Here is a 15951-nt window from a genome sequence, read left to right on the forward strand (position 1 = left end):
AAGCAGGCTCCATGCACCGAGAGCCTGACGTGGGATTCGATCCTGGGTCTCCAGGATTGCGCCCTGGGCCAAAGGCAGGCGCCAAACCGCTGCGCCACCCAGGGATCCCCTCTTATGATGATTTATAACAAAACCATAAATGAAAGACCTTATATATAAATAAAAATTAGATTTGAATCCCATTGGCCTCTAGAGGGGGACAAACAGCTTAATTATTAGTGTGAGAAACTTTTGTTTGACCCAAAAAGTAGTTTGGATGTTTGTTTTTTCTTGATTCACATCCTCTTAAAATTCAGAATTTTTTTAATAAGTTGGTTTATATTACTTGAAAAGCAATTTATTTGAATCAAATGTTTTGATAAGTTACTTTTTTGTTATAATTCATTTTAACGTTGGGTACAGACACACTAATTGATGTCTTAAAGCTTGAATGTATTTTAGGAGAATCATGAAATGCTTATATAATTTAAGTGTAGAATAAATGGAAAATCGTAAAAGAATATTGGCAGGTGGAATATTCCTCAAAACTTTGTAGTGGCCCTTTAATCGTGACCATTTTCTTTTGAATATTCCTTTTCTATTCTTTAAATCTTTTTTTTTTTTTAAGGTTTATTTATTTATTTACGATGGGGTGGGGGGCAGAGACACAGGAGGAGGGAGAAGCAGGCTCCATGCCAGGAGCCTGACGTGGGACTCGATCCCGGGACTCCTGGATCGCACCCTGGGCCAAAGGCAGGCACTAAACCGCTGAGCCACCCAGGGATCCCCTGTATTCTTTAAATCTTTAGAGAAATTACTATGTTTTGATTTTGATTTTAGGAGGTGAAACCATAAAAAGCATAAGCCAACAGTCTGGTGCAAGAATAGAACTTCAGAGAAATCCTCCACCTAATGCAGATCCTAATATGAAATTATTTACAATTCGTGGCACTCCACAGCAAATAGACTATGCGCGGCAACTTATAGAAGAAAAGATTGGTGTGAGTATGCTTTAAACTTGAATTTATAGGGGTGAATGACTGGGTCAGTTAGTAGAGCATGTGACTCGATCTCTACTTGTGATTTCAAGGTCCACATTAAGCAAAGAGCATGCTTAAAAAATTAGATAAATAGATAACTAACCTTAATTTATACATAGATCCTCTTAGTTAAATAAGATACTAATTTACATGTTCCTATAATTGTTATACAGAAAAAATCAATTTCTAGTCTAAGATTATAGATCCATCACATAATGGATACGTATAATACAGAAAAGATATTCCAGCAATGAAAAATAACCCAATTAAATAAACATTTATAAGTGTTCAGACCTTGTATTTGGGTGTAGGTAAGTAAGAAATGAATAGCATTACTTGAAGATAACGACGTTCAGGTTGATGGAGGGTTATAAAACATACTTGAAGGAAGTAGTTAACTGGAATTCAGTACTTAATAAGGGCTTACTGTACTCAACCCTAGTGAGGTAAATATGAATAATATGCATCCTCCTGTTGTAGAGTAGAAATTTACAAATCCAACTCTTAATACTGACAATCATTTTGGGAGTTTTAAAATGTACACTACTTAGAATGCTTTCCACTTTACACATAACACACAGTTCTGATTCAGAATGCCTGGAACAGGGCCCAGCATCTAATTTTAGAAGGATGTTTCAGGTGATTCTGATTCATGGCCAAATTTGGAAATTTTTCCTTTTAGAAGACTTTCCTGGTAGTAGTACAAAAAATGTAGAGTCCTGATTGTGCTTTCTTGTAAATGAGGAACCCGTGCTTTACTGTGTTCTTTTACTATAGACTGTAAGGGAGCTTCTTAAATAACTACTACTAATTAGAATTTCTTAGGAAAATTCTCCTCGATGTTTGCCATGCTGTGGATGGGAGACAAAAGAAGTTTGACAACTGTTTCTGTCTATGAGGAAAGACAAATAGGTGTATAAAAGTTACTTAAGGTCTCATAGGGGTTCCTGGCTGGTTCAGTCAGTAGAGCATGCAACTAGTGCTATGAGGTTGGAGTTCCAGCTCCACATTGGATGTAGAGATTACTTTTAAAAAATAAAGTATTATCATAAGAATATATACAAACTTTGTAAGTTCTGTGGTGTGGACAATAAGTGTTCAAAAACTTGAAGTAAATAATTGTGGACTCAGTAATTGCAGAGATTGATGCTAGTACAATGAATACATCTTGGTTTTGGATTTTACTATCCTTAGCATGAATGGATCAAAGATTCTTCTGGATTGATGGGCAAACAAGATAAGGTTATTGTAGAGAATCAGGTTTTTGTTTTTTTAAGATTTAATTTATTTATTTTTGAGAGACACAGGCAGAGGAAAGAAGCAGGTTCCATGCAGGGAGCCCAATGTGGGACTTGATCCCAGGACTCCAGGATCACACCCTGAACCAAAGGCAGGTAGATGCTCATCTGCTGAGCCACCCAAACGTCCCGAGAATCAGTTTAGTATGGTGGTTATGAGCATGGATCCTGGAGTCCCATTGTTAGGGTTCAGAATAGTCTTGAGTCATTTACTGACTTTGTGACCTTGGAGTGAGCTATTTATATTCTGGTTTGCCTCCCATTTCTTTCTCTTTAATTGAGGGTAAAAGTAGCTACTTTACTGCGTTGCTGGGATTAAACAAAGTGTGTGTGTCACTTAAAAGAGTATCTGGCACATAGCCCTATAAAAATGTTGGTATTTTTTCAGTAATCCTTTTTTTTTTACTTTCTGGAAGGACTGGTTATGGATAGTGGAAAGTGACGGATAATGACAAGTTAGAAACTTACAGAGATAAATAATAAAAAGGACTTTAAAATCATGACATTTGGCTTCTTTATTTATTTTTTTTTTGGCTTCTTTATAGTGAGAAAATAACTAGATGTCATTTAAGTAATTTCTCTAGAATGTCACGTGATTCGCACTAACTGCACAAAAGCTGTGTTTAGGAGAGTTAAACCTGGTCTATTGGTCGTTACAAGTTGGATTATTAAAAGGAAAATCAACTAAGCATTATTAATTATTGATATAAGTGTGGGGTTTGGTGACACAAAGGTTGTGAAGAGGAGTTTAGTTTTTTGAGTGAGAACTAATGGTTACTTTTTTGGTAAAGTACCCAGTAGACAGACAATTCATGATATAAGTAAGCTCTTAAGTAATATGGAGAATATATCGTCAAGGTGGTTTTCTGATAGGAAAATAGATGTAGGATGGATGCAGAAAAAGAAAAGCTAGAGACAATATGATATTTGATATGCTTCCGTGATTAAGATGATAAAGAAGTAGTAAAAGTAAGAATTCTAAAAAGGAATGGGAAAGAGTGGAAAAGGGAATTGTCTGAAAGGAATAGAATGGAAGGTAAATGAGATATCTCAATTCTTCGTTGATGCTGTTGATTTTAATGAACTTACTATATCATTAATATGGTAGAATTAAGCAACATGAATGAGGAAATGAAGGAAAATCTAAAGTATGTTACTTAAGGAAGGTTCAAAGGTTTGGCCTTTGAACTGTTCAGCTATTACCATTTTTCTGATTTTTTTTTTTTTTTTTTTTTACATCTTTCTGCTTTTTTATAGGGCCCAGTAAATCCTTTAGGGCCACCTGTACCCCATGGGCCCCATGGTGTCCCAGGCCCCCATGGGCCTCCTGGGCCTCCAGGGCCTGGAACTCCAATGGGACCATACAACCCTGCACCTTACAATCCAGGACCACCTGGCCCTGCTCCTCAGTAAGTATTGAATTTGGTTCTGGGGTTTTCCAAAAAAAATTCTAGCTTTTGGTAAATTGTATTTTTATTTTTATCTTTTCAGTGGTCCTCCGGCCCCTTATGCTCCCCAGGGGTGGGGAAATGCATATCCACACTGGCAGCAACAGGCCCCTCCTGATCCAGGTAAAAGACATTTGTCATTCCTGTTGACAGCCTTAAATCTTTTGTGTCATTTCTACCTTGTGTGGCTTTTTCTGCACTTGTTTTACTCTTTCAGCAGGAGTCTTTAGTTTCTGGTTTTACCACAGTGTATAAGACTGGTGTGAATGTGTGGTCTGTTTTCATGGAACTGTTTTCTACTCCTATTTGGCTTTCTGTCCTTTCAAAGTGATAAAGAGCAGAGTGCTAAAAGCCAAAAGCTGTAAGAAGTAGTACGATGTCTTAGTTTTAAGTATCAGTGCCATCAAATGTATAATGTATTTTGTTATGATGTTATTCATGAAAGAATAGTGTATGTTTATTTATAGAATTATGTGAGTCTAATGGAGTGTTTAATGCTCGAGTATTAAACTTCCAAGTTCTCAAATAAGATAAGCTGTTTCCATATTCCTGATATGGTAACTTCACATATTAGTAAAAATCAGGACCGTGTTTAATGTCTGCATGTTAGAATACAAAAATACATTTAGTTTGTTTTCTCTGTTCAGATCTGGATCTTATATATACATTTTATTCTGTTACTACATCTCCCATCCTCTAGTTTTTTTTCCATAATGGTCAAAGGGGCATTCATTGAAACCAATTAACATTTATTTATGATCCTTCTTTCTCACCTACTACCTATCTTTTAGGCCTCTTTCACTGGAGTAGTTTCAAGGAAGGTACTGAATTATGGATTCCTTTCCACACTAGTGTATTTATTTCTTAAAAGAACCTAAGTAATTGATTTAAATGAAATTGTTTTAGTGAATTTGATTAAACGTTGTTATTTAAATGTGGCCCTATATTACAACATACTTTAATCTGATAGGAAGTGTACTCTTTGGAATAGGATGATACAATATGACTGTAACCAAAAAGCCACAACTTGCACTCATTCAAGAAATAACTTGAGTATGCTAGGATGTGGGCATGCAAAGATTAGTTTGTTTTATAGCAAAAACGTGCACTCTTTAGTGTTAGCAATGCTGTAATGGACTGAAAGGGTTAAATATTTAGTGTATAATAGTTTGAACATCCATCTCTTAAGAATGGAAAGATTTATTATCTTTTATAAGCTAATTGGGATGGTATGATTAGGCAGAAAAATCACTTGATTTAAGAGATTAAAGAGTTTGAGCAAGTTAAGGGGTGAATCTATATTGGGAAACTTGGATCTGTAGGATTGCACCTTCTGAGCACTGTTTGGATCAGTAACATGATTAAGAAAAATGTTGGGAATCAGAAGTGGTCTATCAGTCTCGTTTTCCCGCTAGGAGTAGTAATGAAATCACCATGTACAAGAATTGGTTGATGAATACGGCTTGCACCATTGCTTTTGGAAAAGAAGCAACACATTTAGCTAAAAGATAGTTCGGATTAGATATTATTTATATTTTAGATTTAACATTAGGTAAAAAAACAATAATATAGATGAAATTTTTAGTGAATTCTATTAGCATTCTGATATTTAAATGTGGCCCCATGTTGACAAAGTCCATATTCTCTGAACTAAAATCTATTTCTATAAAAACTTAATGGGCTGTTAAGGATTTATGCAGTAATCAAGAACTTCTATTTCAGAGTGAAACAGACCCAGCTGTGTCCTAGTCCTACAACTTTTGTAATTGTGGGATAGTAAGCAAGTTTTTTAACCCTTCTATATTTATTTTTCTAACCTATAAAATGATAAATTAAAGATAATTATTTTGAATGAATAATTAGTAAATTCTTTACGTATTAGTTATATGTAACTATGAGACTGGTTCTGTTATACCTTCTACACATTCAGGAGTACAAGTATCATTTTCTAAAATGTTTTATATGATGATGTCAAGTAGAATATTTGTATTAGTATACACGTAGTGACCCAATTAAGACATAAACATCTAACTTATTTAGAAAAGCAATACATTTATTACTTGAAGGTTCGGAGGGTGGATAATGCCTTAAAATTTTATTACCTTAAAAATTGTATCCCTCTACAAATCTTGCTCCATTTTTCTCAAATTCTATTGAATTCTATCAAATTCAGCATTGAGACTTGCTGCCCATTTGGGATAAAGGCTAAACAGATTTCATATAGATATAGACTTTGGCTAAGGAAATTGCATTTTTCTTGGTAATAACAAAGTAATAAAGATGTCTATAGTGTCGTATGATATTGTTGGTATAAGGGACCAGAATCAAGAGGATTTGTTTCTGATGGAGAGGTCTCAAACACTTACTGCGCTTACTGCATGACTTGATTTTTATGAAGTTTAAAATGAGGGTGCAAGTGCAAAGGAAGCATAACATGGCGTACAGCCAGATAATGAACATGTTCGTTAACTTCTGAAAAGTGTGAGCAATTTACTGTGACCAGAACTTGAGTGTTGGAAAAATACTGACAAATGAGGGAAGATATGGCTAGAATGGAAAAGATAAGCCAGGGGGTTCAGATCATTAAAGATACTGGGTGATGATGTTGCACTTAAAAGCTTTGATAGCCCTGAAGACTCTCTAGAATAAGTGAAGAATTTCAAGTAGGGCAGTGACTGACATCAAGTATATGTTCTAGGATAATTACTCTGAAATAGGAGATGAAATATGATTTAAGATTTTTTTTATGTTGTCTCTACATTGAAAATGACAGGATAGAATTCATAGCTGTGAAACAATTATTTCTTGTACAGGTTAGTTTCTAGAAGTCCTTTTCTTTAGTCATCTACCATGGTAGAACTGCTGTGCTTGAGGGAAAACCAGTTTAGGAAAAAACCCAAGGGACAGAATGGTTTGAAGCAAAGCATTGGATTTGGAGACAGAATATCTTTATTCCTATCCTAATTCTGCCACTCAGCTAGTTTTCGAGGAACATCATTTAATCTCTGCACCTCACTTTTCTTCATTTAAAGCTAATGATGACAATTAAAATAATAGAATCGAAAACTTCTCATATACCATTTATTTTCTGAGGTCCAGTTAATTTTGGGGTCTGTTTATTTAATATAGAATCGAAAACTTCTCATTTACCATTTATTTTTGACGTCCAGTTAATTTTGGGGTCTGTTTATTTACCAAAGGATGTTTGTGTGAGAGAAGTTACAGACTTCAGATGCAAACCTTGAACTTGTGTTTATTCTAGCTAAGGCAGGAACGGATCCAAATTCAGCAGCTTGGGCTGCCTATTATGCTCACTATTATCAACAGCAAGCACAGCCACCACCTGCAGCTCCTGCTGGTGCACCAACTACAACCCAAACCAATGGACAAGGTAACTATGGTAATTAAAGAATTTATTTTGTATGTAGAAGTAGAAACTTGTGTTTGGAATTATATATGAAATACATGAATGTATAATGCCTAAAATTTCCAGTATTTATCAGTGAGCAGACTTTCCTTTTGAAATAATTACAGACTTTCATAAAAGTTTGTTATAAGACACATGACAGAACACCCAGAGATCATAGCTGTTAATATTTTATCCCTTACCTCCCATTTGTTCCATTATTTTGTTATACATGTCCATATTCCATTACCAGTAGTCTTTTAGAACCATTTTAAAACCAAGCTGTACACATGACGTCCCAGTAACTTTAAATAATAACCTTTCTGTATTACTTCAAAAAAACATTACCATTATTCAGTTCTCTAAAACAGTAAGTCAGCATTGATACATCATTACTGTTCTAGTGTAGAACCCTTACTTAGATTTCACCAATTGTCCCATCAGCTTCTCTATTCTGATCCAGGATCCCATCTGGTAAAAAAGTACAAACCTTTTGTTTTGTTAGGTGATAATCAAATCAACATAAATTCCTTCACCTTTTTCTCACAAAGATGAGATCATGATTATGAGGTTCTATTTGGGATTTGGCAGTACCTTAGAAATAGTCCTCTGCTCTTCTTAATTCATTACATCATGGGGTCATGTAATGTTGACCTACTTCATCCTTGGAGATGGTAACTGTAGTCACTTAGTCATATTAGAGTTCACCAAGTTTCTGTACCGTGAAATTGTATTTTTCTCTTTGAAATTAGTAAATGTTTTTTGGAGAATTATACTCAGATTATGTGACTGTTCTGTTCCTCATAGCAGCTTTTTTGGAAACACATGCCAGATTGAGCTACAGCTATCATGATAATTTCTATTTATATCATTAATTTTATATGTATTGGTATTGTGCTGCAAGGAAGTTTTCTTTTCCTCCTATTTGTATCAATATGGACTTCTGTTTTATTCAGTTTGTTGTATTTTAAACTGTCTTTGCTATTTTGATTATCAGATTGCCCTAGCTTTGGCCAATCAGGAGTACCTTCAAGATGGCTCCTGTATCCTTTTGATAAGTCATTCTTAAAGCACATCCTTACATTGTTGGACAATAAGATGTTTATTTTGTGGTTTCTGGGCTTAAGCCCTACAATCAGCCATTTTTCCAAGTAGCCCTGATTCCTTTTAGTAGATGTTAGTATTTAAGAAACCAAACCCAGTTCATTTCTACCAGGGTGTCATTGCTTCTGGATCTTTTCAGCTAGGAAATTTACCTGCATGTTTATCTGCCTACACGTATATGAAACAACACAAATATCTATATATGTATATATTTCTAAGACTTGTATCAACTGCAATTCCATTGTAACACTTCAGGGTTCTTTTTATAGCTTTTTCACTTTTCATGCTTATTAATGGTGAAAGACCTGTTACCTTCAGTGTGTTTCCTTATTTGACCAATGAATTTACTTTTATGCTCAATGTGACTTCTCTTCCATGTATATAGACAAATTTTCTCTGTTGACTGCCTCTATATCTCCTGTGTCCTATGTCCTTGGCCCCAGCCAAGGATCCCACTACCACACAGCATCCTCAATCCCTATGGCAGGCCACTCCCAATTTCTCCACTCAAGGAACAGAAGGAAAGGGCTAAGATCATCTTTTCAAATCTTCAATCTTATTTTTTTGTGTTTTTCTTGAACAAGGAGATCAGCAGAATCCAGCTCCAGCTGGACAGGTTGATTATACCAAGGCTTGGGAAGAGTATTACAAGAAAATGGGTATGTTCTACATTTCTTTTTATACATTTAATTAAATTGAAATCGAAGCACTTAGGAAATATCACACTAGAAAGATTAAGGTTGTGATAAAACATGTTTGTATCATGTTTTTGTTACCAGGATTATTTATTTATTTATTTATTTATTTTACTTATATTTTTACCTTTTAAAATCTGGAAGTGTAGAATAATTGCATTCTAAAAATCATTGAACTTTAGGCTTGTCACAAACACTTAAGTTTGTGGTCACATAACAAGGACGTCTCTTTATTTCTAAATGCATTTGTCAACCGTGTAATAATTGAAACTAGAAATTGCCCCATTGGCACATATGACATTGAATATTACTTATGCTTTTGTCAAAGATAGTTGTGTATATTATATATTAGTAGCTTCACTGACATAGGTTAAATTTCAGTTTTGTGTGGTATTTTCTGCTGCAAAATAAAACTTACAGTGACATAGGACATTAATTACTTAAATAACATTTGCATATATGAAAAGGGAAAAAGTCACCTAGAAAGGCCATTTCCATTCAGTAACTTGTAGAGTACATACTACGTGCCAAACCATAGTGTTAAAGCTGAGATTGTGGGCATAATAGCTAGGAGCCCATGCCCTTCTGGTTATATTCTCATGAAGGATACGACTGTTAATCAGGTATTTTGCCAATTACATTACTACAAATTGTTATGAATGAAAACTGTTTCCACAACAGGTCACATGTATAGCTACTAAGTGGTAAAACCAGAATATGAACTTCCAAGAGGGCATAAATCCCAAACCTGTCTCCCAAACTTGTCTTCCTGGGACCACTTGGAACCTGATATCCTACAGTTGACCTTTGATCAACAGTATAGGTTTGAACTTCATGGGACTACTTACAAGTGGATTTTTTTTTTAGTATTTTTTTCTCTAGCTTTCTTGTAGAATACTATATAAAATACACAAGATATATGTTAATTGACTTATCTAAGGCTTCTGGTCAACAGACGACTATTAAGTTTTGGGGGAGTCAGTTATATGTGGGCCTTTTCTTTCCTTTCCTTTCCTCTTCCTTTCCTCTTCCTTTTCTCTTCCTTTCCTCTTCCTTTCCTCTTTTTCTTTCTTTCTTTCTTGATTTTATTTATTTATTCATGAGAGACAAAGAGAGAGAGGCAGAGACATAGGCAGAGGGAGAAGCAGGCTCCATGCAGGGAGCCCGATGCAGGACTTGATCCTGGGACCCCAGGATCACGCCCTGGGCTGAAGGCAGGTGCTAAACCACTGAGCCACCCAGGGATTCTCCCCAACTGTACAGGTTGGCGCCCATAACCCCCGAGTTGTTCAAAGGTCATCTGTATTTCTGAACAAATGGTTCTTGTTTTTTAGAAGCCAGTGGTATTAGTCATTTAAAATTAACACATGTACACCACAGCCACTGGGCACAAATGAAAGCTGAAAGATAAACTTATTCGTCCTTCACTGATATAGAATCTATAGTTGGTAGAATTTTCTCATAAGATATAGTCTACTTAAGATTCTCTCGATGTAAATTTCAGTGTTTTCTTTGCCCGTGGCTGTTTTGTCATCTTGCACAGAAGGAAAAAATTTCCAGAAGGGTAGCTACATTAATCTTTTTTGTGTGAGATACATGTACCTAGTGATAATGTTTTACACAGCTTGATTTCTGTTTAAAGAAAGAAAGAAAGTGTTTTTCTCAAAACAGTATACTCTAATTAGGATGGTCACATAAAATGAGGATAGTTTTGAGACTATAACTGAGGATGCTATTGATCTTTCTGTGATAGCATTAGTAATCAGTACTTAATGGTTACTTTAACTTGCATGAAATAGTGTCACCATTTTAAAGATTTGAGCATTTGTAATTAAATTGTTGCAATTAAAAATCATTGGGTGTGGGGATGCCTGGGTGGCTCAGTGGTTGAGCCTCTGCCTATAGCTTAGGTCATGATCCTGGGGTCCTGGTATCCAGTTCCACATCTGCTTTCCACGGGGAGCCTGCTCCTCCCTCTGCCTGTGTCTCTGCCTCTCTCTCTCTGTTTCTCATGAATAAATAAAATCTTAAAAAAACAAAACAAATCCTATTAAAATCATTGAGTCTGACTTACAGTTTCACAGTGGCTAATATACCAGAAATGTGCCCTACATTACAATTAAAAATGAATAAAAGCAGGCCTGTTTGTGAACCTAGATAATTATTGGGGAGGAATTAGTGACTTATGTTTTATTATATTTTATCATTTGTTTGCCCCTTGGCCAATAATAAATTTACTATTTAGCCTTTTTACATTTTACTTGCCTAAAAGTGAGAAGGTGTATTGAATGGAATCTGTGAGGTCTTAATACCATTCAGATTTTTAAGGGTAGACTTTTCACCTTGACATTCTTTTATTTTTTTACCTTTACTCTGTTGCCTAAAGTTTTAATTTTAGAGATAGTAGGCTGGACTCCCTTGAATCCTGTGTGGAGAAAATATTATAGAAATAATTAAATAACACTGTTTAACTTAATGTCCTCTTTAGCCCCACCTTTTCTTTTCTTCCCAGTTACAAGTTTTTCTGTAGCTTGACAGTGATTAGCTGTTAATTTATTGAGCAAAGGGGATCAGTTGAGTGATTGTCACATCTAAATCTTAAATAATGCTAAATTGTCAGGTCTTGAATGATAGCTACATAGTCAATCTATTTTTTCTTTTAAAAGTTTTTTTGTTAAATGATTGGTTGCTTAATTACCTTAATTTCTCCTGGGTGTATTACTTAAGATCTTTTTAAACAACCGCGCATAAGCAACCTTAAAGCATAAAACTAATATAGTTAGTTTTCTAGATTGATTTCTGTGTATGTATGTATTTAAAGTAACCTGTATACTCAATGTGAAGCTTGAACTCCACCCCAAGATCGAGTCACATGCTTTAGCTTTACTGACTGAGATAGTTTTTAAAAATTTTTACTGTTTAAGGTTTATTTATTTTAGAGTGTGCATGAGCAAGGGGAGAGGGAGAGAAGCAGACTCTGCTAAGTGTGGAGCCCAGCTCAGGGCTTGATTCCCTTGACCCTGAGATCACAACCAGAGCTGAAATAAAGAGTTGGATGCCTAACTGACTGAGCCATCCAGATGCCCTCAAGATTTTTAAAAAGGAAAAGAAAGTAAAAAAAATATTAGGTGAAAATGTTTATTTCCAAATCCAACTCCCTTATTTGGAGAGGCCAAGTTTGAACTCTTCCAGGCAGGGCTAGGATTTTTTTAGGATTCTGGACATCCTAATTCCCAATCCAGTGCCCTCTTTACCAAACTAGGCAGGCTGTCCCAGCTTTTGAAGCTAGATGTCAGCTTTTCCCATTAAGAACAGAAAATACCCAATACTAACACTATAAATTTGTTATTTCTGTATAGGTAAATAAACCTCTGGAAATGGAGTATTTATTTATTCATGAGAAACAGAGAGAGAGAGGCAGAGACACAGGCAGAGGAAGCAGGCTCCATGCAGGGAGCCCGATGTGGGACTCGATCCTGGGTCTCCAGGATCACACCCTGGGCTGAAGGTGGTGCTAAACTGCTAAGCCACCCAGGCTGCCTGAAACAGGAGTTTTTAAATTAGTTTTCTGGGAATAATTTAAAATTTCCTAAGATTAATACCAACAGAATTAATCGATTTAAGGATTTTATTGATTCTTGAGAGAGACACAGAGAGAAGGGGGCAGAGACATAGGAAGAAGCAGGGTCCCGGTGGAGAGCCTGATGTGGGACTCCAGCCCAGGACCCCGGGATCATGACCTGAGCCAAAGACAGATGCCCAACCACTGAGCCACCGAGGCTCCCTACCAACGGAATTTAGGAAAGAAATTCATAAAGATGAGACTATAGAGGGTTAATGAAGAAAATTTTAAGTCTTAATAAGGAATGGCAGCACATATGGAAGAGTAGGTACTTTTGAAGCTAGAATGACTTTGTAATAAACATCCTAAAGAGATCAGACAGGATTTCAGAGTAGAGACCAGCAATTGCCCTTTGAAAGAGGGCTAGTGAAGGCATTTTTGGAGAAGTTGGGAGTTGAGAAAGGCCCTTACGATTTTTTTGTTTTGTTTTGTTTTTTATTTATGATAGTCACACAGAGAGAGAGAGAGAGAGGCAGACACATAGGCAGAGGGAGAAGCAGGCTCCATACACCGGGAGCCCGACATGGGATTCGATCCCGGGTCTCCAGGATCACGCCCTGGGCCAAAGGCAGGCGCTAAACCGCTGCGCCACCCAGGGATCTCCGGCCCTTACGATGTTAAGCACTGATATGGTGGGTGGTAGAGAGTAAGTGGTTGTGGGAAAGATCGGTGTTTAGAGAGATAACTTAGAGTGAAATTGGTTCAATCAGGTTTGGGTTTTGGGGTGTAATAATAGAATGTTACATATGAACTCTAGAGCACGTCTTAACTCTGAAATGAAATGAAAGTAAAACCTTACATACTGTAAACCTGAATGTAAATACTAAGTAATGTTCTAAAGTATAAACTATCTGACCTCAAACAGTTTTTGAACCAAGAATAAAGGGAGCAAGCTAATTATGAAAAGGGCAGAGAGGCGTAAAAGGCTAGGGGAGAGCCAAGTCTACGTTGATAGGAGTCCCTCCTTCACTTTGAGCAGGGCAAAATGAATCACCTCTGTCCCCCAGGTTGGAGGAATGAGTTGAGTTTTTCTTTGGACACCTTCAACATTGGAGCGTTGGAGGGGTTTTACACCTGAGTGTTTGTTTCTCTTAGAGTCCAACATGTTTACCTTCAGAAATATTTGAGTTAGGGGGGAGGGTAGGGAACATTTGAGTTTGATTAATTTTCTTAATGTGTCTCCTGTTTCTACCATCTTACAATGTCCTTTTGCCTCTGAAATGAATATCTCTTAACAATGATTAGTTCCTTTTTGTCAACCTGAAGTAGAAATTGTTGCTCTCTTAACCCAGTTTGGCTTCAAGTTAGCAGGCTTTCAAATGTACAGTTTGTAAGAGACATAGTATGGTTTTATTACTATTGATACCTGGAATATGGCAGTTTGGCAGTTGTCTAAATATTGAAACCTGTTTCAGGTTTGCTTGAATTGTGTCTCAGAAAAAAAAAATTTGTGTCCCAGGATCAAAATGTTAAACTCAACCTCAACTTTCTCTTTGAAAAGAATTAGGGAAAAAAAATAAGAGAATTTTGTTTATATTACATGGGATTTCTCTGCTGTTGCCTATATTTATAGAAGGGGGGTTTTCTTGGATTTTTAAAGTTACAAATACTAAAATTTTATTAGCTGAATTGGTTTTATTCTTCAACCAATTATGTGATGGTGATAGACACTAATTTCTGCAACTGTATAAAGTTGCCTTGTTAAGGTAACATCCAACAAACATAACAGCTTTCTCTGTGTCTTTGCTTCAGTATTTTTTTAGCTAGCCATAATTCATCAGGTCAGGTAATTACAAGCTAAATAAAATTCTCAAAGGAGCTAAATAAGAAAACACCTGTTCTTTCTGCCCACCTTTTTATTTCAAAAACTTTTATACCTTCAAAAGATTGGAAAAATATTACAGCAAACACCCATGTATTTATTGTGCCTGACCCTTTACAAAGTTGCAGACTGTTCTTAAATTATTTCAGTAATATTATCAATTATCAATAATATTCAGTTTCCCTAGTTGTCAAAAAAAGTTGTCTTTTATAGCTGTGTACGTGGTGGTTTTGTTTGTTTTAATCCAGAGCCCATTTTATTTTTGTGCTTTGTATGTAGGTGGTTATGTCTTTTTATCTCTAAATTCAGAAAAGTTAACACTGTCTAGAAAAATAAAGCTGTTGAGTTTTGTTTTTCATTGGTCTTGTTACTTTGAACCTCTTCAGTAATTGGTCTTTATATCTTTTGTCAGGTTACTTTTAATATAATTGTACTGTGATTTGAGTCTTGTATTAAAACTTTCAACATCTGATAAAGGGTATGTTGAAGATTAGTCTTTGTACTTATAGTTTATAGGTTACTAATCAGGAAACAAAAATCTTGACCAGATCTTAAAATACAAAGTCTTAATAGCTTTAAGGTGAGTTTTGTGTTTCTCAAGAATGTTCTTTCTCTTCATCAAGGATTTATATTTTACTTTAAACCTCTAATGTAACATCCAAATAAATAAGACAAAAAAAAAAAAAAAAACGGTCTCCCTCCCCCATCCCTGTGCTCGACATCAGTACCAGGGTACCATAGATTGTTTACATGAAATACTTTACAAACTCCATTTAGAGCATTAATATTTACAAATTCTGTAATTGAATCAAGATACCGAAATCTTTGCCTTTCTTAGTTAAAACTATGTGAATGGTTTCGATTTTGCTTTTTAATAATAGTGATACTCTAGAACTAAAAGTTATGATTAATATAAGGCAAAAAGAAACAGCATTCTGATATTTTTTAATTATAAGAGTAGTTTTCTAATATTTAAAATAAAACAGGGCACTACTGAATATATAAAATAAATAAAACAGGAGCGATTCTGACCTTCTGTGCTTGTCTTTATAACCTGTACTTACAGTGGATATAATTTTGTATTAAAATTTAGGGGGTTTTTTTTAGGTCAACAAGGGCAGACACAAGATTATTCAAAAGCTTGGGAGGAATATTACAAGAAGCAAGGTATTGTTTTTATTAGAAATGAGATTCTTTTGGGCTTTTAGTTGTGGTTACAGCAACAAAGTTGTTCTGTTTTCTCAAAGGTCAAGCAGTTCCTGCTCCTACTGGTGCTCCACCAGGTGGTCAGCCAGATTATAGTGCAGCCTGGGCTGAGTACTATAGACAACAAGCAGCCTACTATGCCCAGACAAGTCCCCAGGGAATGCCACAGCATCCTCCAGCACCTCAGGTATACTAAACTTGCTAATGTATTGATTTCTACTCCAATCATGTTCTGCATGTTTACTGTTTTGTCTGTTTGGGATTATGTTTGCCTTTTTAATTTTTATCTGGCATAGCATAACTAAAGAAGTACTGTGGTGTATTGTTTGGG

At 35.7% G+C, this 15951-nt stretch overlaps 1 protein-coding gene across 20 annotated transcripts in view; it reads left to right on the top strand.

Moving 5' to 3' along the window:
* FUBP1 (far upstream element binding protein 1) overlaps nucleotides 1-15951 on the top strand; it is a 34343-nt gene that overhangs the window by 13440 nt on the left and 4952 nt on the right. For 11 of the 20 annotated variants that reach the window (XR_005986522.1, XR_005986521.1, XR_005986523.1 and 8 more), the window contains 7 exons: nucleotides 820-980; nucleotides 3575-3726; nucleotides 3809-3888; nucleotides 7028-7165; nucleotides 8860-8934; nucleotides 15522-15581; nucleotides 15662-15807. Coding sequence is in view for 15 of the 20 variants with exons in the window: in XM_041746768.1 (XP_041602702.1) it covers nucleotides 820-980; nucleotides 3575-3726; nucleotides 3809-3888; nucleotides 7028-7165; nucleotides 8860-8934; nucleotides 15522-15581; nucleotides 15662-15807 (812 nt within the window). In the remaining 5 variants the exon portion in view is untranslated. Of the gene's footprint in view, nucleotides 1-819; nucleotides 981-3574; nucleotides 3727-3808; nucleotides 3889-7027; nucleotides 7166-8168; nucleotides 8839-8859; nucleotides 8935-15521; nucleotides 15582-15661; nucleotides 15808-15951 lie in introns of those variants that run through there. The other 9 variants (XM_041746777.1, XM_041746778.1, XM_041746783.1 and 6 more) reach the window with 4 other exon arrangements.

This window comes from Vulpes lagopus, chromosome 3 (assembly GCF_018345385.1).
Source record: "Vulpes lagopus strain Blue_001 chromosome 3, ASM1834538v1, whole genome shotgun sequence".
Classification (NCBI taxonomy): domain Eukaryota; kingdom Metazoa; phylum Chordata; class Mammalia; order Carnivora; family Canidae; genus Vulpes; species Vulpes lagopus.